This window comes from Oryzias latipes, chromosome 9 (assembly GCF_002234675.1).
Source record: "Oryzias latipes chromosome 9, ASM223467v1".
Taxonomy (NCBI): domain Eukaryota; kingdom Metazoa; phylum Chordata; class Actinopteri; order Beloniformes; family Adrianichthyidae; genus Oryzias; species Oryzias latipes.
In genome coordinates, this window is record NC_019867.2 from 14,328,486 (window position 1) to 14,351,557 (window position 23,072).

General features: G+C 40.8%; 1 protein-coding gene across 1 annotated transcript; it reads left to right on the plus strand.

The window, feature by feature from the left end:
- The first annotated feature begins 201 nt into the window (after window positions 1–201).
- On the plus strand, window positions 202–21,648 carry LOC101165399 (mucin-17). Its single transcript, XM_023958529.1, has 8 exons — window positions 202–15,731; window positions 15,822–15,935; window positions 16,027–16,140; window positions 18,055–18,213; window positions 18,417–18,499; window positions 20,445–20,589; window positions 20,712–20,894; window positions 21,005–21,648. The coding sequence occupies exons 1-8, from the start codon at window positions 452–454 to the stop codon at window positions 21,178–21,180; spliced, it is 16,254 nt and encodes a 5,417-aa protein (XP_023814297.1). The 5' UTR covers window positions 202–451; the 3' UTR covers window positions 21,181–21,648.
- The last annotated feature ends 1,424 nt before the right edge of the window (window positions 21,649–23,072 follow it).

Here is a 23,072-nt window from a genome sequence, read left to right on the forward strand (position 1 = left end):
ACATTGCTCAGCAGTACAGACAAAGTTTTGTCTGAAACCTCAGCAAGAACACAACAAATTTTCACATCAAGCAAACCTCATGATGAGTCAACAAAACCTGAAGCATCCTCAATTAAGTTATCGACAGACGCCCATAGATTGAGCGTGGAAACAAGTGTGCCATCAAGCAAACCCACAGCACGTCCCACAGGTTCTTCCGCTGTTCAGCACAGAGAAGCCTACATCACTGTCTGTCAAAGAAAATGATACTGTTGCTGTAGACCTAACAATATTGCCAGTTACTCCATCTGGTAACCAAACAGAAGATTATCCTTCCTCTACCCCAGATAGTGTGGTAGATCACCTTGATCATACCCAAGAAACGTTCATCCCAAAGGATTACGTCAGCAGTACAGTGAAATCCTTTTCCAGTACTGACAGTGGAACTTCATTGTCCTCTAAAATAGCTTCAATGCTCAGCACCACAGAAAGTTCTGGGGATGGCACAGATGATTTCACGAAAGACTCACTCATAACAGCAACTGTGTCTTCAACACAAGGAACAGTATCACCATCTGTGGTAGCATCTCTGACCCCTGAGAAAAGTGAGACTTTGGGAACAGCCTCTACTGCAGCAACATTGCTCAGCAGTACAGACAAAGTTTTGTCTGAAACCTCAGCAAGAACACAACAAATTTTCACATCAAGCAAACCTCATGATGAGTCAACAAAACCTGAAGCATCCTCAATTAAGTTATCGACAGACGCCCATAGATTGAGCGTGGAAACAAGTGTGCCATCAAGCAAACCCACAGCACGTCCCACAGGTTCTTCACTGTTCAGCACAGAGAAGCCTACATCACTGTCTGTCAAAGAAAATGATACTGTTGCTGTAGACTTAACAATATTGTCATTTAGTCCATCTGTTAACCAAACAGAAGATTATCCTTCCTCTACCTCAGATAGTGTGGTAGATCACCTTGATCATACCCAAAAAACGTTCATCCCAAAGGATTACGTCAGCAGTACAGTGAAATCCTTTTCCAGCACTGACAGTGGAACGTCATTGTCCACTAAAATAGCTTCAATGCTCAGCACCACAGAAAGTTCTGGGGATGGCACAGATGATTTCACGAAAGACTCACTCATAACAGACACTGTGTCTTCATCACAAGGAACAGTATCACCATCCTTGGTAGCATCTCTGACCCCTGAGAAAAGTGAGACTTTGGGAACAGCCTCTACTGCAGCAACATTGCTCAGCAGTACAGACAAAGTTTTGTCTGAAACCTCAGCAAGAACACAACAAATTTTCACATCAAGCAAACCTCTGGATGAGTCAACAAAACCTGAAGAATCCTCAATTAAATTAGCGACAGACGCCCAAAGTTTAAGTGTGGAAACAAGTGTGCCATCAATGAGTGTGGAAACAAGTGTGCCATCAAGCAAACCTACTTCACGTCCCACAGGTTCTCCGCTGTGCAGCACAGAGAAGCCTACATCACTGTCTGTCAAAGAAAATGATACTGTTGCTGTAGACCTAACAATATTGCCAGTTAGTCCATCTGGTAACCCAACAGAAGATTATCCTTCCTCTACCCCAGATAGTGTGGTAGATCACCTTGATCATACCCAAGAAACGTTCATCCCAAAGGATTACGTCAGCAGTACAGTGAAATCCTTTTCCAGTACTGACAGTGGAACTTCATTGTCCTCTAAAATAGCTTCAATGCTCAGCACCACAGAAAGTTCTGGGGATGGCACAGATGATTTCACGAAAGACTCACTAATAACAGTCACTGTGTCTTCACCACAAGGAACAGTATCACCATCTGTGGTAGCATCTCTGACCCCTGAGAAAAGTGAGACTTTGGAAACAGCCTCTACTGCAGCAACATTACTCAGCAGTACAGACAAAGTTTTGTCTGAAACCTCAGCAAGAACACAACAAATTTTCACATCAAGCAAACCTCATGATGACTTAACAAAACCTGAAGCATCCTCAATTAAGTTATCGACAGACGCCCATAGGTTGAGCGTGGAAACAAGTGTGCCATCAAGCAAACCCACAGCACGTCCCACAGGTTCTCCGCTGTTCAGCACAGAGAAGCCTACATCACTGTCTGTCAAAGAAAATTATACTGTTGCTGTAGACCTTACAATATTGCCAGTTACTCCATCTGGTAACCAAACAGAAGATTATCCTTCCTCTACCCCAGATAGTGTGGTAGATCACCTTGATCATACCCAAGAAACGTTCATCCCAAAGGATTACGTCAGCAGTACAGTGAAATCCTTTTCCAGTACTGACAGTGGAACTTCATTGTCCTCTAAAATAGCTTCAATGCTCAGCACCACAGAAAGTTCTGGGGATGGCACAGATGATTTCACGAAAGACTCACTAATAACAGCAACTGTGTCTTCAACACAAGGAACAGTATCACCATCTGTGGTAGCATCTCTGACCCCTGAGAAAAGTGAGACTTTGGGAACAGCCTATACTGCAGCAACATTGCTCAGCAGTACAGACAAAGTTTTGTCTGAAACCTCAGCAAGAACACAACAAATTTTCACATCAAGCAAACCTCATGATGAGTCAACAAAACCTGTAGCATCCTCAATTAAGTTATCGACAGACGCCCATAGATTGAGCGTGGAAACAAGTGTGCCATCAAGCAAACCCACAGCACGTCCCACAGGTTCTTCACTGTTCAGCACAGAGAAGCCTACATCACTGTCTGTCAAAGAAAATGATACTGTTGCTGTAGACCTAACAATATTGTCAGTTAGTCCATCTGTTAACCAAACAGAAGATTATCCTTCCTCTACCCCAGATAGTGTGGTAGATCACCTTGATCATACCCAAGAAACGTTCATCCCAAAGGATTACGTCAGCAGTACAGTGAAATCCTTTTCCAGTACTGACAGTGGAACTTCATTGTCCTCTAAAATAGCTTCAATGCTCAGCACCACAGAAAGTTCTGGGGATGGCACAGATGATTTCACGAAAGACTCACTCATAACAGTCACTGTGTCTTCACCACAAGGAACAGTATCACCATCTGTGGTAGCATCTCTGACCCCTGACAAAAGTGAGACTTTGGGAACAGCCTCTACTGCAGCAACATTGCTCAGCAGTACAGACAAAGTTTTGTCTGAAACCTCAGCAAGAACACAACAAATTTTCACATCAAGCAAACCTCTGGATGAGTCAACAAAACCTGAAGCATCCTCAATTAAGTTATCGACAGACGCCCATAGATTGAGCGTGGAAACAAGTGTGCCATCAAGCAAACCCGAAGCACGTCCCACAGGTTCTTCACTATTCAGCACAGAGAAGCCTACATCACTGTCTGTCAAAGAAAATGATACTGTTGCTGTAGACCTAACAATATTGTCAGTTACTCCATCTGGTAACCAAACAGAAGATTATCCTTCCTCTACCCCAGATAGTGTGGTAGATCACCTTGATCATACCCAAGAAACGTTCATCCCAAAGGATTACGTCAGCAGTACAGTGAAATCCTTTTCCAGTACTGACAGTGGAACTTCATTGTCCTCTAAAATAGCTTCAATGCTCAGCACCACAGAAAGTTCTGGGGATGGCACAGATGATTTCACGAAAGACTCACTCATAACAGCAACTGTGTCTTCAACACAAGGAACAGTATCACCATCTGTGGTAGCATCTCTGACCCCTGAGAAAAGTGAGACTTTGGGAACAGCCTCTACTGCAGCAACATTGCTCAGCAGTACAGACAAAGTTTTGTCTGAAACCTCAGCAAGAACACAACAAATTTTCACATCAAACAAACCTCATGATGAGTCAACAAAACCTGAAGCATCCTCAATTAAGTTATCGACAGACGCCCATAGATTGAGTGTGGAATCAAGTGTGCCATCAAGCAAACCCAAAGCACGTCCCACAGGTTCTTCACTATTCAGATCAGAGAAACCTACTTCACTGTCTCTCAAAGAAAATGATACTGTTGCTAGAGACCTAACAATATTGCCAGTTACTCCATCTGATAACCAAACAGAAAATTATCCTTCCTTTACCTCAGATAGTGTGGTAGATCACCTTGATCATACCCAAGAAACGTTCATCCCAAAGGATTATGTCAGCAGTACAGTGAAATCCTTTTCCAGTACTGACAGTGGAATTTCATTGTCCTCTAAAATAGCTTCAATGCTCAGCACCACAGAAAGTTCTGGGGATGGCACAGATGATTTCACGAAAGACTCACTCATAACAGCAACTGTGTCTTCAACACAAGGAACAGTATCACCATCTGTGGTAGCATCTCTGACCCCTGACAAAAGTGAGACTTTGGGAACAGCCTCTACTGCAGCAACATTGCTCAGCAGTACAGACAAAGTTTTGTCTGAAACCTCAGCAAGAACACAACAAATTTTCACATCAAGCAAACCTCTGGATGAGTCAACAAAACCTGAAGCATCCTCAATTAAGTTATCGACAGACGCCCATAGATTGAGCGTGGAAACAAGTGTGCCATCAAGCAAACCCACAGCACGTCCCACAGGTTCTTCACTGTTCAGCACAGAGAAGCCTACATCACTGTCTGTCAAAGAAAATGATACTGTTGCTATAGACCTAACAATATTGTCAGTTAGTCCATCTGTTAACCAAACAGAAGATTATCCTTCCTCTACCACAGATAGTGTGGTAGATCACCTTGATCATACCCAAGAAACGTTCATCCCAAAGGATTACGTCAGCAGTACAGTGAAATCCTTTTCCAGTACTGACAGTGGAACTTCATTGTCCTCTAAAATAACTTCAATGCTCAGCACCACAGAAAGTTCTGGGGATGGCACAGATGATTTCACGAAAGACTCACTCATAACAGCAACTGTGTCTTCAACACAAGGAACAGTATCACCATCTGTGGTAGCATCTCTGACCCCTGAGAAAAGTGAGACTTTGGGAACAGCCTCTACTGCAGCAACATTGCTCAGCAGTACAGACAAAGTTTTGTCTGAAACCTCAGCAAGAACACAACACATTTTCACATCAAGCAAACCTCATGATGAGTCAACAAAACCTGAAGCATCCTCAATTAAGTTATCGACAGACGCCCATAGATTGAGCATGGAAACAAGTGTGCCATCAAGCAAACCCACAGCACGTCCCACAGGTTCTTCACTGTTCAGCACAGAGAAGCCTACATCACTGTCTGTCAAAGAAAATGATACTGTTGCTGTAGACCTAACAATATTGTCAGTTAGTCCGTCTGTTAACCAAACAGAAGATTATCCTTCCTCTACCCCAGGTAGTGTGGTAGATCACCTTGATCATACCCAAGAAACGTTCATCCCAAAGGATTATGTCAGCAGTACAGTGAAATCCTTTTCCAGTACTGACAGTGGAACGTCATTGTCCTCTAAAATAGCTTCAATGCTCAGCACCACAGAAAGTTCTGGGGATGGCACAGATGATTTCACGAAAGAATCACTCATAACAGCAACTGTGTTTTCAGCCAATGGAACAGTATCACCATCTGTGGTAGCATCTCTGACCCCTGAGAAAAGTGAGACTTTGGGAACAGCCTCTACTGCAGCAACATTGCTCAGCAGTATAGACAAAGTTTTGTCTGAAACCTCATCAAGAACACAACAAATTTTCACATCAAGCAAACCCCTGGTTGAGTTAACAAAACCTGAAACATCCTCAATTAAGTTATCTACAGACGCCCAAAGATTGAGTGTGGAAACAAGTGTGCCATCAAGCAAACCCACAGCACGTTCCACAGGTTCTCCACTGTTCAGCACAGAGAAGCCTACATCACTGTCTGTCAAAGAAAATGATACTGTTGCTATAGACCTAACAATATTGCCAATTACGCCATCTAGTAACCAAACAGAAGATTATCCTTCCTCTACCTCAGATAGTGTGATAGATCACCTTGATCACACCCAAGAAACGTTCATCCCAAAGGATTACGTCAGCAGTACAGTGAAATCCTTTTCCAGTACTGACAGTGGAACTTCATTGTCCTCTAAAATAGTTTCAATGCTCAGCACCACAGAAAGTTCTGGGGATGGCACAGATGATTTCACGAAAGACTCACTCATAACAGCAACTGTGTCTTCAGCCAATGGAACAGTATCACCATCTGTGGTAGCATCTCAGAACCTTGAAAAAAGTGAGACTTTGGGAACAGCCTATACTGTTGCAACATTGCTCAGCAGTACAGAAATAGTTTCATCTGAAACCTCAGCAAGAACACAACAAATTTTCACATCAAGCAAACCTCTGGATGAGTTAACAAAACCTGAAGCATCCTCAATTAAGTTATTGACAGACGCCCATAGATTGAGTGTGGAAACAAGTGTGCCACCAAGCAAACCCACAGAACGTCCCACAGGTTCTCTGCTGTTCAGCACAGAGAAGCCTACATCACTGTCTGTCAAAGAAAATGAGACTGTTGCTGTGGACCTAACAATATTGCCAGTTACTCCATCTGGTAACCAAACAGAAGATTATCCTTCTTCTACCCATTATAGTGTGGTAGATCCCCTTGATCATACTCAAAAAACGTTCATCCCAAAGGATTACGTCAGCAGTACAGTGAAATCCTTTTCCAGTACTGACAGTGGAACTTCATTGTCCTCTAAAATAGCTTCAATGCTCAGCACCACAGAAAGTTCTGGGGATGGCACAGATGATTTCACGAAAGACTCACTCATAACAGCAACTGTGTCTTCAACACAAGGAACAGTATCACCATCTGTGGTAGCATCTCTGACCCTTGAGAAAAGTGAGACTTTGGGAACAGCCTCTACTGCAGCAACATTGCTCAGCAGTACAGACAAAGTTTTGTCTGAAACCTCAGCAAGAACACAACACATTTTCACATCAAGCAAACTTCATGATGAGTCAACAAAACCTGAAGCATCCTCAATTAAGTTATCGACAGACGCCCATAGATTGAGCATGGAAACAAGTGTGCCATCAAGCAAACCCACAGCACGTCCCACAGGTTCTTCACTGTTCAGCACAGAGAAGCCTACATCACTGTCTGTCAAAGAAAATGATACTGTTGCTGTAGACCTAACAATATTGTCAGTTAGTCCATCTGTTAACCAAACAGAAGATTATCCTTCCTCTACCCCAGATAGTGTGGTAGATCACCTTGATCATACCCAAGAAACGTTCATCCCAAAGGATTACGTCAGCAGTACAGTGAAATCCTTTTCCAGTACTGACAGTGGAACTTCATTGTCCTCTAAAATAGCTTCAATGCTCAGCACCACAGAAAGTTCTGGGGATGGCACAGATGATTTCACGAAAGACTCACTCATAACAGCAACTGTGTCTTCAACACAAGGAACAGTATCACCATCTGTGGTAGCATCTCTGACCCCTGAGAAAGGTGAGACTTTGGAAACAGCCTCTACTGCAGCAACATTGCTCAGCAGTACAGACAAAGTTTTGTCTGAAACCTCAGCAAGAACACAACACATTTTCACATCAAGCAAACCTCTGGATGAGTCAACAAAACCTGAAGCATCCTCAATTAAGTTATCGACAGACGCCCATAGATTGAGCGTGGAAACAAATGTGCCATCAAGCAAACCCACAGCACGTCCCACAGGTTCTTCACTGTTCAGCACAGAGAAGCCTACATCACTGTCTGTCAAAGAAAATGATACTGTTGCTGTCGACCTAACAATATTGTCAGTTAGTCCGTCTGTTAACCAAACAGAAGATTATCCTTCCTCTACCCCAGGTAGTGTGGTAGATCACCTTGATCATACCCAAGAAACGTTCATCCCAAAGGATTATGTCAGCAGTACAGTGAAATCCTTTTCCAGTACTGACAGTGGAACGTCATTGTCTTCTAAAATAGCTTCAATGCTCAGCACCACAGAAAGTTCTGGGGATGGCACAGATGATTTCACGAAAGACTCACTCATAACAGCAACTGTGTTTTCAGCCAATGTAACAGTATCACCATCTGTGGTAGCATCTCTGACCCCTGAGAAAAGTGAGACTTTGGGAACAGCCTCTACTGCAGTAACATTGCTCAGCAGTATAGACAAAGTTTTGTCTGAAACCTCAGCAAGAACACAACAAATTTTCACATCAAGCAAACCCCTTGATGAGTTAACAAAACCTGAAACATCCTCAATTAAGTTATCTACAGACGCCCAAAGATTGAGTGTGGAAACAAGTGTGCCATCAAGCAAACCCACAGCACGTCCCACAGGTTCTCCACTGTTCAGCACAGAGAAGCCTACATCACTGTCTGTCAAAGAAAATGATACTGTTGCTATAGACCTAACAATATTGCCAGTTACGCCATCTAGTAACCAAACAGAAGATTATCCTTCCTCTACCTCAGATAGTGTGATAGATCACCTTGATCACACCCAAGAAACGTTCATCCCAAAGGATTACGTCAGCAGTACATTGAAATCCTTTTCCAGCACTGACAGTGGAACTTCATTGTCCTCTAAAATAGCTTCAATGCTCAGCACCACAGAAAGTTCTGGGGATGTCACAGATGATTTCACGAAAGACTCACTCATAACAGCAACTGTGTCTTCAGCCAATGGAACAGTATCACCATCTGTGGTAGCATCTCAGAACCTTGAAAAAAGTGAGACTTTGGGAACAGCCTCTACTGTTTCAACATTGCTCAGCAGTACAGAAATAGTTTCATCTGAAACCTCAGCAAGAACACAACAAATTTTCACATCAAGCAAACCTCTGGATGAGTTAACAAAACCTGAAGCATCCTCAATTAAGTTATTGACAGACGCCCATAGATTGAGTGTGGAAACAAGTGTGCCATCAAGCAAACCCACAGAACGTCCCACAGGTTCTCCACTGTTCAGCACAGAGAAGCCTACATCCCGGTCTGTCAAAGAAAATGAGACTGTTGCTGTGGACCTAACAATATTGCCAGTTACTCCATCTGGTAACCAAACAGAAGATTATCCTTCCTCTACCCCAGATAGTGTGGTAGATCACCTTGATCATACCCAAAAAACGTTCATCCCAAAGGATTACGTCAGCAGTACAGTGAAATCCTTTTCCAGTACTGACAGTGGAACTTCATTGTCCTCTAAAATAGCTTCAATGCTCAGCACCACAGAAAGTTCTGGGGATGGCACAGATGATTTCACGAAAGACTCACTCATAACAGCAACTGTGTCTTCAACACAAGGAACAGTATCACCATCTGTGGTAGCATCTCTGACCCCTGAGAAAAGTGAGACTTTGGGAACAGCCTCTACTGCAGCAACATTGCTCAGCAGTACAGACAAAGTTTTGTCTGAAACCTCAGCAAGAACACAACACATTTTCACATCAAGCAAACCTCTGGATGAGTCAACAAAACCTGAAGCATCCTCAATTAAGTTATCGACAGACGCCCATAGATTGAGCATGGAAACAAGTGTGCCATCAAGCAAACCCACAGCACGTCCCACAGGTTCTTCACTGTTCAGCACAGAGAAGCCTACATCACTGTCTGTCAAAGAAAATGATACTGTTGCTGTAGACCTAACAATATTGTCAGTTAGTCCGTCTGTTAACCAAACAGAAGATTATCCTTCCTCTACCCCAGGTAGTGTGGTAGATCACCTTGATCATACCCAAGAAACGTTCATCCCAAAGGATTACGTCAGCAGTACAGAGAAATCCTTTTCCAGCACTGACAGTGGAACGTCATTGTCCACTAAAATAGCTTCAATGCTCAGCACCACAGAAAGTTCTGGGGATGGCACAGATGATTTCACGAAAGACTCACTCATAACAGCAACTGTGTTTTCAGCCAATGTAACAGTATCACCATCTGTGGTAGCATCTCTGACCCCTGAGAAAAGTGAGACTTTGGGAACAGCCTCTACTGCAGTAACATTGCTCAGCAGTATAGACAAAGTTTTGTCTGAAACCTCAGCAAGAACACAACAAATTTTCACATCAAGCAAACCCCTTGATGAGTTAACAAAACCTGAAACATCCTCAATTAAGTTATCTACAGACGCCCAAAGATTGAGTGTGGAAACAAGTGTGCCATCAAGCAAACCCACAGCACGTCCCACAGGTTCTCCACTGTTCAGCACAGAGAAGCCTACATCACTGTCTGTCAAAGAAAATGATACTGTTGCTATAGACCTAACAATATTGCCAGTTACGCCATCTAGTAACCAAACAGAAGATTATCCTTCCTCTACCTCAGATAGTGTGATAGATCACCTTGATCACACCCAAGAAACGTTCATCCCAAAGGATTACGTCAGCAGTACATTGAAATCCTTTTCCAGCACTGACAGTGGAACTTCATTGTCCTCTAAAATAGCTTCAATGCTCAGCACCACAGAAAGTTCTGGGGATGTCACAGATGATTTCACGAAAGACTCACTCATAACAGCAACTGTGTCTTCAGCCAATGGAACAGTATCACCATCTGTGGTAGCATCTCAGAACCTTGAAAAAAGTGAGACTTTGGGAACAGCCTCTACTGTTTCAACATTGCTCAGCAGTACAGAAATAGTTTCATCTGAAACCTCAGCAAGAACACAACAAATTTTCACATCAAGCAAACCTCTGGATGAGTTAACAAAACCTGAAGCATCCTCAATTAAGTTATTGACAGACGCCCATAGATTGAGTGTGGAAACAAGTGTGCCATCAAGCAAACCCACAGAACGTCCCACAGGTTCTCCACTGTTCAGCACAGAGAAGCCTACATCACTGTCTGTCAAAGAAAATGAGACTGTTGCTGTGGACCTAACAATATTGCCAGTTACTCCATCTGGTAACCAAACAGAAGATTATCCTTCCTCTACCCCAGATAGTGTGGTAGATCACCTTGATCATACCCAAGAAACGTTCATCCCAAAGGATTACGTCAGCAGTACAGTGAAATCCTTTTCCAGTACTGACAGTGGAACTTCATTGTCCTCTAAAATAGCTTCAATGCTCAGCACCACAGAAAGTTCTGGGGATGGCACAGATGATTTCACGAAAGACTCACTCATAACAGCAACTGTGTCTTCAACACAAGGAACAGTATCACCATCTGTGGTAGCATCTCTGACCCCTGAGAAAAGTGAGACTTTGGGAACAGCCTCTACTGCAGCAACATTGCTCAGCAGTACAGACAAAGTTTTGTCTGAAACATCAGCAAGAACACAACACATTTTCACATCAAGCAAACCTCTGGATGAGTCAACAAAACCTGAAGCATCCTCAATTAAGTTATCGACAGACGCCCATAGATTGAGCATGGAAACAAGTGTGCCATCAAGCAAACCCACAGCACGTCCCACAGGTTCTTCACTGTTCAGCACAGAGAAGCCTACATCACTGTCTGTCAAAGAAAATGATACTGTTGCTGTAGACCTAACAATATTGTCAGTTAGTCCGTCTGTTAACCAAACAGAAGATTATCCTTCCTCTACCCCAGGTAGTGTGGTAGATCACCTTGATCATACCCAAGAAACGTTCATCCCAAAGGATTATGTCAGCAGTACAGTGAAATCCTTTTCCAGTACTGATAGTGGAACGTCATTGTCTTCTAAAATAGCTTCAATGCTCAGCACCACAGAAAGTTCTGGGGATGGCACAGATGATTTCACGAAAGAATCACTCATAACAGCAACTGTGTTTTCAGCCAATGGAACAGTATCACCATCTGTGGTAGCATCTCTGACCCCTGAGAAAAGTGAGACTTTGGGAACAGCCTCTACTGCAGCAACATTGCTCAGCAGTATAGACGAAGTTTTGTCTGAAACCTCAGCAAGAACACAACAAATTTTCACATCAAGCAAACCCCTGGATGAGTTAACAAAACCTGAAACATCCTCAATTAAGTTATCTACAGACGCCCAAAGATTGAGTGTGGAAACAAGTGTGCCATCAAGCAAACCCACAGCACGTCCCACAGGTTCTTCACTGTTCAGCACAGAGAAGCCTACATCACTGTCTGTCAAAGAAAATGATACTGTTGCTATAGACCTAACAATATTGCCAGTTACGCCATCTAGTAACCAAACAGAAGATTATCCTTCCTCTACCTCAGATAGTGTGATAGATCACCTTGATCACACCCAAGAAACGTTCATCCCAAAGGATTACGTCAGCAGTACAGTGAAATCCTTTTCCAGTACTGACAGTGGAACGTCATTCTCCTCTAAAATAGCTTCAATGCTCAGCACCACAGAAAGTTCTGGGGATGGCACAGATGATTTCACGAAAGACTCACTCATAACAGCAACTGTGTCTTCAACACAAGGAACAGTATCACCATCTGTGGTAGCATCTCTGACCCCTGAGAAAAGTGAGACTTTGGGAACAGCCTCTACTGCAGCAACATTGCTCAGCAGTACAGACAAAGTTTTGTCTGAAACCTCAGCAAGAATACAACAAATTTTCACATCAAGCAAACCTCTGGATGAGTCAACAAAACCTGAAGCATCCTCAATTAAGTTATCGACAGACGCCCAAAGATTGAGTGTGGAAACAGGGGTGCCATCAAGCAAACCCACAGCACGTCCCACAGGTTCTTCACTGTTCAGCACAGAAAAGCCTACATCCCTGTTTGTCAAAGAAAATGATACTGTTACTGTAGACCTAACAATATTGCCAGTTACTCCATCTGGTAACCAAACAGAAGATTATCCTTCCTCTACCTCAGATAGTGTGGTAGATCACCTTGATCATACCCAAGAAACGTTCATCCCAAAGGATTACGTCAGCAGTACAGTGAAATCCTTTTCCACTACTGACAGTGGAAAAAAATCATTACCCAGTGTCCACATGCCTTCAGTAAAAGATACTTACACAGACATGGAAAGTTCAACTGATTTACCTGACGAAGAATCGTCAAGTAATGATGAATCTGGATCAGGGCTTACAGAATTTACAACAGAATCACTTATTGAATTTATTGTGACTACAGATGAAGCTGAAATAAATGAGACAGGTAGCACATTAAAAATTGTTAGTACTGCTTCATCAACATACTCTCTTACTTTGCCATCAACCCAATCTTCACATCTTGCCAGCAAGTCTCTACCTCTTGAGCAGAGCAGTGTGGACTTTTCAGTTGACATTTCCAGTGCCAATTCTTCTGAGTCATTCACATTTAAACCTAGTATTATTTTAGAAAGAAAACCTTTTTTGTCTACTGCCCATACAGTTGACCCGCAGGCTACTTTTCTTTACAGCACAGAAAAAGCAATAGCAAGCTCTCTTGACATCCACACCTCAGTTAATATATTTCCGACTTTTCACAGCACTGAGAAGCCATCAGTACCAACAGCTTTCAAAGTTTCTCCCTTCCATACAGTGAGGACACAGTCTCCACCTGAGATCTTAAATCTAAGCCGAGTTCAACTGTTAACAGAGGATAAGACTTCTGGTGACCCAGCAAATGAATCATTCATCTCAAAACTATTAGTGTTGGGAAACTTCACATCTAGTACACCAACCGGTAAAACTGAATCTTTGCCTGCTCTTGATAATCTTTCCTTCTCACTTGAAGGGGAAACTGCTGAATACACCAAGGATTCCTTAATTTCTCAAGCAACTGATTCAAGCACAGGAAACGATGGAGCAAATTTGCCAAGAAATACATTGCACCCGTCCCATACAGCATCTCTCCTTACACCTGAGTCTTTAAAAAGTGATCAGACAGTGCCCGACTTTACTTCAGAAACCGTTAGCAGTTTAAAGGATAAGGTTAGTTCCATTCCCACTGCATTTCCAACTATCATATATAGAAGCATAGCAGACCAGCAAGTTGGTATTATTACTCCTAGCACCAAACAAGTGGAGACTATAAAAGCTGGACAAACCCCCACAATGGTTCTCCATGAGCCTAAAGCATCAATAAGCGTTTACAAAATTTTCACAGAGGAAGCAAAGGAGAATAATGAACTAATATCTGGAGGTACAGAAAGTCTGACGCCAGAAAGCATAACTTCTGAGTTTATCACCAAGGACAATGCAATCATTGATACCATTTCAACAGCTCAGGTTCCTTTCTTTTACCCAACTGTCTTGACATCTGGAGGTATCAAAGCAGATACAAAGGCACAAAAGCTTAAGATAATGGAAGAAACAGAGGGTTCAGGAACTGCTAGGTCTGCCATTTTAACACCTACCCCAAGTATTTTGTCTGCTGCTCCTAAGTCTGAATCAGTCACACTTACAAGTCATGGCATAATTTCCACAATGAGGACAGAACGTGACTCAGCGAAAACAAGTGAAAATTATGATGACTTATCTGTAAAAATGATAACATCTTCTGTCTATTCTATGTTTAGTACTCAAAAACCAACTCTTGACACAAAGGATATAGTTCCAGGTGACCTAGACCAAAGTATCTTTACTCTGAGCACAGCTGATAGTAATATTTCAGAAAACACAACTCTATTATCTGAGACACTTGAAACAGAAACTCCAGTATCCATCCCAGAAGAAACCTTCAAAACCACTGAAAAGGATGAAACTCAAACTTTACACAGTAGTGGAGTTTCAGAACAAAAGAAAGAATTTTTACCCATTGGGAGAATAACTTCAGCTCCAACTCATGAGGAAATTACATCATCTGTAGAAATATCACCAAATGCATCCACGGTGTCTTTTCCACAAAGCACTCCTAAGTCAAAGGTTACAGTTCAGTTTGTTACCACCTTTGCACTACAACCAGATACAATCCAAACTGTGGAGACATTCCAACATGCTAGGTCTGAGCCTCATCAGTTTAGAAATGATAGTTCTTTGGAATCACTTAAACAAGTGAGGTCAGAGATCCAATCAACACAAACCCCCCAGGCAAACCATAACTCTCAAGATGCATCACTCACGACAATTCTCCCCATCTCTACAAGTCATCAAGGAAGTCAAATAACGAAATTCACAGCTATTCATCCTGGAGATCATTCTGTGACTGAAGCTGGATCTGTGTTGGAGGATGGAAAGACACTCAAACTAAAGACAAAACCATCTTCAGACACAAAGTATATTGATAACATAGATTATACAGCCCCAGATTATGATTTGGTAGACCCTATCAGACTTGAATCGGTTCCTAAATACAAAAACAATTCAAAAGAAATGGAAGACTCTTTAGCTAAACCACAAACTCCAATCAGCACATCACCAATATCTTTTTATGAAAGTGGTTCAGAAAGCACCAGTAGCTCTGAAGAAAGCATGCCCTTGACAAGCACTGCAAAAGTGGACAGTTATGTTCGTGGTAAAATCCCCTCTGACCTCCTGTCTCCTACTACTACCATGTCTTCTGTCCTTGATCCAGGACTTCAGTCTGTCAATTCATTGACTATGTCAGTCAAACCTTATAAAGAAAATACCAGGAGACTGGAAGAGCAGCTACGTTTGACAGATGAGATCCTTGCTGTATTTAAAGAATATTCAACAGCTGCTTCAAGGACAGAGACTTTCAATTCTGATAATACCTTGGGGAATGTACAAAATCTGAGCACAGTTCCTATGGAAAACAGTGAGATAACTTCGAGGATCCCTGCTAAGTCTGCATCATCCACAACACAAAGCATGCAAGAATCAGCTACATCTGTGGCCACCACAGCTTTACCCATTCCTGTGGAAGATGGCAAACAACCTGGCGATTTACTTTCATCTGTTACTGAAGGAGGACAGTCTCTAGAGAAAAAGGAAAAATCAACCCCACCCCCCGTGGCACTGGATTTGGGGCACACTGTTGTTGGCGAGACGATGGAAATTCCTGGTAGGTTTTTTTAAACGTCTTTAATTAGAATGTAATTACATTTTTATAACTACTGTTTTTAGAGTTGTCACTTATTTTTGTTTTTACTAGGACTGTACTCCTGTGCCAAAAACATCTGCCTAAATGGAGGATCTTGCTACAAAAGTGGCAGTGTCCTTTCTTGCAGCTGTGCTCCCGGTTACACTGGTCCTCTTTGTGAAAACGGTATGGAAACCTTTCTTTTTGAATAAAAAAGGCCTTTTTAATGCAACAAAGTACTTTTTGACATAGTTTATGATCTTTTTCCCCCACAAAGACATTGATGAGTGTCATTCAAATCCTTGTCGCAATGGAGGCACATGTGTAGATGGGCTGGCCTCCTTTTCATGTGTTTGTCTTCCAAGCTACACTGGACTCTACTGTGAAAGTGGTAAGTTTTTGTTGAGTCTGAATTCAAACACTCTTTTTCTTTTATTTTTACATAGACTTACCTAGCTCCAACTGCTTGTTTATACTGTTGGGCTTGCTTAGAAATTCAGATGATATAAATAAAAAAAAACAACATCATCATTCAGTCACTTAGATTTGGACAAATTGTTGTCTTACCTGCCTTCTAGACATTTCTGAGTCACAAACCATTATTATCTCATTACCTCAAACATTTTTTTGGTCTCTTGAAAGTGTAGCCCTAAGGCTTGTATGGTAGGTGCCATCACTTTCAGATACAAACAGATGACAAATTGTCTGCTTATGGTTTTGCAACCATTCTGATGAGAATGTTGGGTCAGAGGGTGTGGTGAAATACAAAAAGCAAACAAAATCTCATCCATAAGACCTTTCTCCTTCAAATGTGTTTCTCTCCCTTGATAAGAAAAAAGGTCAAAGGGTAAGAAAACCCGTTGAAGTAGAATCAAAAATGTCCAAGTACTTAGCAAAAGAAAATAATATTAAACTCAATATATTTTGACACTAGCCAGCTCTAATAAAAAATACTACATAGCCAGCTAAAACTACTAAAATACTCCACCTCATTCATTTTGCAAATCAGCAGTGAAAAAAACTTTCAAATACAAAATAATGGCATTATTAATGAGTTAGAAATAGAATACATGGAGCGAACTTTAATAGTTGTCATTTTTCAGGTTTTTATAGTTTTTAGCAAAGCATAATGTTTATTAGTGCAGCACAAACGCCATGCATTTTAACATCTACATTAGAAATTTAGCCTAAGATCAAGCCAGGCACAGCACACAACACCTTTGCCAGAAGCCTTTTTACTTTAATAAGACTTTTAAAAATTCTAATACATCAATTTAAAGATTTTGTCACATAAAAAAATATAGTCTGTGTCTTTTTGACCGTTTCTATCATCATACATTCCACCTAGAACCAATAAAGAACAAGGACTGGCACTTCTAATGTAATTCAGCTGTGAGTTGTATTGTAAGAATAGAATAATGAGTAAAGCTGGAACTTACTGTGATAAACATCATGATTGTTATAATTTTTTTTATAATGAATAATCTAAAGATTCCCATTCCAAATGACACAAGCAAAGAAGTATAAGATTAACTGAAGCATCTTGCAAAAAAAATGAGTTGTCAGGATTATTTCTGTGTTAGACAGCTTTTGTAAGTAACAATACAATCCTGGAGAAACAAGCTTACATACAGCTGTGCAAAGGTCTCACAGTAAAGTGCTTGGTTGATTTCAATTAATCAGAATCTATATTGATTCTGGATCCCTCTTTAGTGAATCAAATCCATATTGTGTGGCTAGACACAGCTGCATTCTAATTAAGTTTAGCCCAAATAAAAAGATTAGAGAAGAAACAAAAGCAGCTGTATTTTAGTCATTGTTTTCATGTTACATCATCCAAAAATCTATTTTAAAATTTAGCTGACATGTTCTAAACCTTTTATTTATTAAATTATTTTTATATTGCTGCAATAACTGACCCTTGATAGCTGTAAACTGTAAAAGTAGCTTAATGTAAGCAATGTTTTTGTGATTTATCCCGAAGCTCGTTGGATGTATCCATTTGACTTGTTTCCATTGGGCTTTTTTCCTGTTTTTACTGCTATGTGCATGCAGCATTGTAAAGGCCTTGAAGGATAGATCCATCATGATGTTCCTCTTTCATCTTAAGACAAGCTCAGAATAATACAGAGTTAACTGCAGGCCTTCAGGGCAAGCAGACCCAGGTGTTAACAGTGATGTAGATTTAACAGATGATGACAGGGATGTTTAAAAGATGAGGGAGATTGATATGTGAAGTAACACATTTGCTTTATGTTAGATAAAGATTGATCTTTGGGAATATTCGCTGTCTGTCTTTGTTCAGACACAGAAACATGTGAGTATGGCTGGCACAAGTTCCAGGGCCACTGCTACAAGCACTTCCCCCAAAGGAAAAACTGGGACTCAGCAGAGCGAGAATGCCGCATGCAGGGGGCTCACCTCACCAGCATCCTCTCACATGAGGAGCAGCTGTTTGTCAACCGTAAGTTACAAATTGGATTCAAAGAAAATCATTTAAGTGGGTGACATGCTTAAAATATACATGAGATAGTTGCAACTAAAAAAATAAGGTAGCACAAATGTTAATGCTATTATGCTTTTATTTCAACTTTTTGCTTTTGAAAAGCTCTAAAACATGAAAAGGAAAATGCATTCTTACGTGTATTATTGTACCCTGATTGGCAGGTCTCGGACAGGACTACCAATGGATTGGCCTAAACGATAAAGTGTTTCAGAATGACTTCCGCTGGACTGATGGAAGTGTTGTGGTAAGACTTCTTTCACTCCTATTTTAGTCTTAAATGTGACACTGTACATATTAAGATGGTAAACAGATGTCATCATGGAAGGACAAGTGTTGTCTTCTTTTTCTGACTTTCTCATGAATTCTTTCTCTACTGAGCCTATAACCCTGATAAAGATAACAGAAATGCCATTCAGTATGCTTTATGAATGTCTCCAATTTAAAAAACAAAACAAAACAACAAGCTAAACAAAATCTCCTCACTTGACAGAAGAGTGCCAAATTACAATATGCAGCCAGGTTGTTAGACTGTTGTCTGGGAAAGGTGATTGCCAAGTAGTGAAGGGAACAGGAATAAAAGGCCAAAGGTTGAAAAGTAAGCACAGGCCTCCCGTGGAGGCTGATTTAGAGGTGGCGACGAGTTAGGTGTGAGTGACGCTTTGTGGAGGGTAGGTTAAGCTGGCAAGCTTTGGTACAGTCCCCCTTTATTCTTCACACTCCTGAGGGAGCACAGCTAGGAGGAAGCCACTCAGGGGAAAGGGCACTCAAAAGGCAAGCAGACAGATGGACAGCACCTGTGCCTTACAGCACTGAGAAAAAAAAACTAGGACAGCCCAGGGGGTCTAGGTGGGTGGTCACCTCTGCTTCATCAAAATAAATATTAAAATGGTTTAAAACTACTGTAAAGTATTTTGACTGGGAAATGCTGCAGTGTCTCATAAACGCAGGCAGTTGCAGACGTGTGTTTGGCAAAGTGCCTACAAAGTTTAGACGATCAAAGTTTGTTTGAATTTTTCGAGGAGGATGCAGCCCTGCTGGGCAGTTGATGGGTTAACCATTTGTTGAGCTGAAGTGAGCAGAGCAGGAAGCCACCGTGTGTTTTTCAGCCTTAATGACAGAGTAACAGGGCCTGCAGGCATGATTGGAGGAGACAGGGTGGGTGGAGGGGATCACAACTTTGAAGAAACTGTTTGACTCTAGAATGCGCTGAAAGACTGCAGTTAGCATCAGTTCCAGCTAGAATGCCCCACAGCTCCACAGCTGTGTGTATACTGTAGATGCACATCTGCAGATGGAGAATTGCACACAAAATGTCATCACAAATCCATGGCTGTCCATTAACATAAAAACACACACAACTCTTTAACTTGGATCCCAAACATAGCAAGATGATAAAATTCCATCACTTAGTGATATACGCCTCCAAATGGGATCTTGTTTTGCGTAAAACATGTCTCAAAAGCTCCACATAACTTTTGTTTTGTCATATATAATGGTATTGGGTGAGCAGTGAAGTGAATAGTGATGAAGTGCACTTATTGAATGTGGTTTTCTTTGTGCAATACTCCTTTTTTCAATCTGACATCTGGAGTAGGATGCTACCAATGTTCTGACTTGAGCTGTGGCTCAGAGGTATGCTAACTCCCTCATGTGGACAACACAGAAGTTACATTGATAGCAACCTGCTTGAAACAACACACTATCTGTCTCTGGAACTCTTGTTAGTGTATATGTGCTGCACATTTTCAGCAAAACATGGTGTTGAAACATTATACAGACACTGAAGCTGTTTCTTATCCATTTTAACGAGGCAAAAACTAATCAGAAACAGTGAATATTTTCAAAGTTAAGTGTTGTGTTGATGTCAAACAAAATTGGCATAAACCTGGTAAAAATAAGCAACAAGGACTCCATTTCTGATTTCGCAAATGCGTAAAATCCAGAGATGAGCAAAATGTTGCGAGTAAATGAAACATTGTAAAAATAGACCTTTTTTTAAAGATTAATAACAATGTAAATTTTCATTAGTTGTTGGACATTTGAGATTGTATTTGATTAAAAAAATCATAGGAATTACAAGAGTTTAGAAACAAAATTCTTATTTAGATGTGTTTAATTTGAATAAATTTCTTCTGCATAAAAAAAAAATTCTAATGCCTTAAAAACAATTACATTTGATCTTTTTGCAGCAATATGAACACTGGAGGCCCAACCAGCCTGACAGCTTCTTTTCCTCTGGTGAGGACTGTGTGGTGCTGATCTGGCATGAGGATGGACAGTGGAATGACGTTCCTTGCAACTACCATCTCACCTACACCTGCAAAAAGGGCACAGGTAAAAATAGATGGCTCAGTACAACAACTGCTTTTGAACAAATAAACAAAGTGCCTTTTGTTGGTCTTAATATAAATGCTTTTCCTGCAGTAGGAGGCTTATTTGTTGTTTCTGTTCATCAGTTGCCTGTAGTCAACCCCCTGTGGTAGAAAATGCCCGCACTTACGGAAAGAAGCGGGAAAGGTACGAAATCAACTCGCTGGTGAGGTACCGGTGCCGGACAGGCTTCATTCAGAGACACGTTCCAACCATACGTTGTCGTGGGGATGGACGATGGGATGTTCCTAAAATCACCTGCTTAAACCGTCAGTATAGCTTCTGCATCTCCTGAGCACAAACACTTTGCTACTGCTGTCCTTCTTAAAGCATGCATTGTGATAAATGATTTATTATGTTATGATTTATTTCATTTTAGCTTCAAGCTACCAGAGGAGCTTTATAAGAAGACATCAACATCAACACAGAAGTTTGTATAGCGTCAACAACTTCAAAAAATGGCAGGAGGACTCCTTCCATTCAGGCTATAGGCGCTACCGGGGAAGGAGAGACAGAAATGAGCACAAAAGAAAAAAGGTTGTTAGTTCCAAGTAAAGGAAATGCAGCTGCCTGATAGCTGTTCGGGAGGAGGAAAAGCAACAAAGCACAAGGGGGAAAGCTCATCAAAGGAACCAAAAGGATAAAGTACAATTCTTCTGCATTTTGAAAGACAATGGAAAACTATGAAGTGCCTTAAACATGTTATTACAAAACATTTTGTATGAAAGGGAACTTTGATACATCCTAATTGGATTTCCAGAAAGTTGCAAGTTTGCCAATGGAGAACCAAAAGCTCTGTTTTTTTTCTTTTCATAAATATCAGCTGTGCCATTTAAAACCACCTCAAGTGTTTCCTATTAGCAGAGTGAGCGGTTGGAAGTGTTACTTTTCAGCATGAGCTGCATTCATCCATAAGAAGCTCTTTCAAAATGAGAACTGGACCCAACGTTTGATGATCCAATGCTGAACACAAATCAAGGTTTTACTGTGCAGCGCTCAGTGTTAAAAAATCTACCAAAAAAACTCCAATAATATTAGATATGGCTAACAGCAGAAACAAACACAGTTGGGAACAATGGTTTCATAGTATTCGACTTATTTAGATTCCTTGTCCAAAATGCAAGTTTGGAGAACTTTCCAGACAAAACAGTTTAAAACTTTTTTTGCTGGCAGCTGACACCAAACATTGTGCTTTTTTTGTTGTGGTTGAATCTCATGTGTGCCATGTCAGCTGAAATATTTAGATATATAGCAAACAGAGAAACTTCTAAAAAGCTAGACTTTTGTGTGACAAAATTCTATAAAACAGAAATAGATGTTTAATTCTTTGTTTATTTTAATTGCATAAAGAATGTGTGCCTTGAGCGGCCCATATTTGCTTTCCGTTGCCTAACTTCTGTCATGTTTACATGGACCTGTTATACCTTTCATAATTATGGCAAAGACTCTTCTTCTCATTTATTGCTGCTCCCTTCAGTCAGGTTTTCCTGAGGTTTTCTAACTTGTGCTTTTTTTTTTTTTCTTCACTGAGCATTTTTCTTTTTTGTGGTCACGTATTCGCAGCCACTGAGTGAATGTAATTTGTGAAACACTCAGAAAGACTTGAACGTACGACCTGTTTTTTAGGTAGAGATTCCGATAATTTATTTTCAAGCTGCTCTTGAGCTCTTCACTTGTTTTCTACTGACAGGTAAAATATGATCCCACCGCCTGGGCCAGCGCTTTTCTAATGTGTGTTCGGCAGGAGCAGAGACCCATTCACACTGTCTAAATAGGATGCATTGAAGATGGAAAATTGCTGAGCGGCATGAACAATGTGCACGTCTTTTCACATCTTTAACGCTGTCAGTGGACCAAGGAAATCTGAAGGGCCACATCAGCAATAATATGCAATGACTTTGTTTTATAACGGGCTGAATTTGTACATGTGGGTGGTTTTGTGTTTCAACTGTGTTTTTTTTTTTAAATGCTGTTACGTTTTGACTGCCTGTGAATGTGTTTTGTGTATTGTGCACATAATAGTGTTTCATATTTATAAAAAAAAACATTTAAAAAAATAACATTATTTTAATGTGATTGTCCAGGATGCTTGTGAATTTCTTTTAAGATTAAAATGTCTGTTTTTTGTGTTTTTTTTCTGTTTAAATCACTAAAGAAATAAAAATAAATATATGAATATTTTAAAGTTTCTCAAAGAAAATTTGTATTTTTTATGGTCATGGAGTAGGTAAAGCTGCAGTTTCATTCTTTATTAATTTTTTTGTTTTTTTTTATCACTTGAAAAAGGTCCAGAACGCTGAATGACCTGGTTTGAAAGTTGTGAAAATGAGAATATATGGGAATTTCTCAATAGGCAACACAGTCTTTGACCAGCAGGTTGTGCTATCAGACTAAAACAGAAAGCTGAACTTAGGAGGTTTAGGTTTTTATTACTTCCATTATCCACT

Coding starts and splice junctions, on each gene's coding strand:
- LOC101165399 (XM_023958529.1), top strand. CDS start 452: ATGCTCAGCACCACAGAAAGTTCTGGGGATGGCACAGATGATTTCACG. Junction 15,732..15,821: donor CGAGACGATGGAAATTCCTG/GTAGGTTTTTTT, acceptor TGTTTTTACTAG/GACTGTACTCCTGTGCCAAA. Junction 20,895..21,004: donor TAAAATCACCTGCTTAAACC/GTCAGTATAGCT, acceptor ATTTCATTTTAG/CTTCAAGCTACCAGAGGAGC.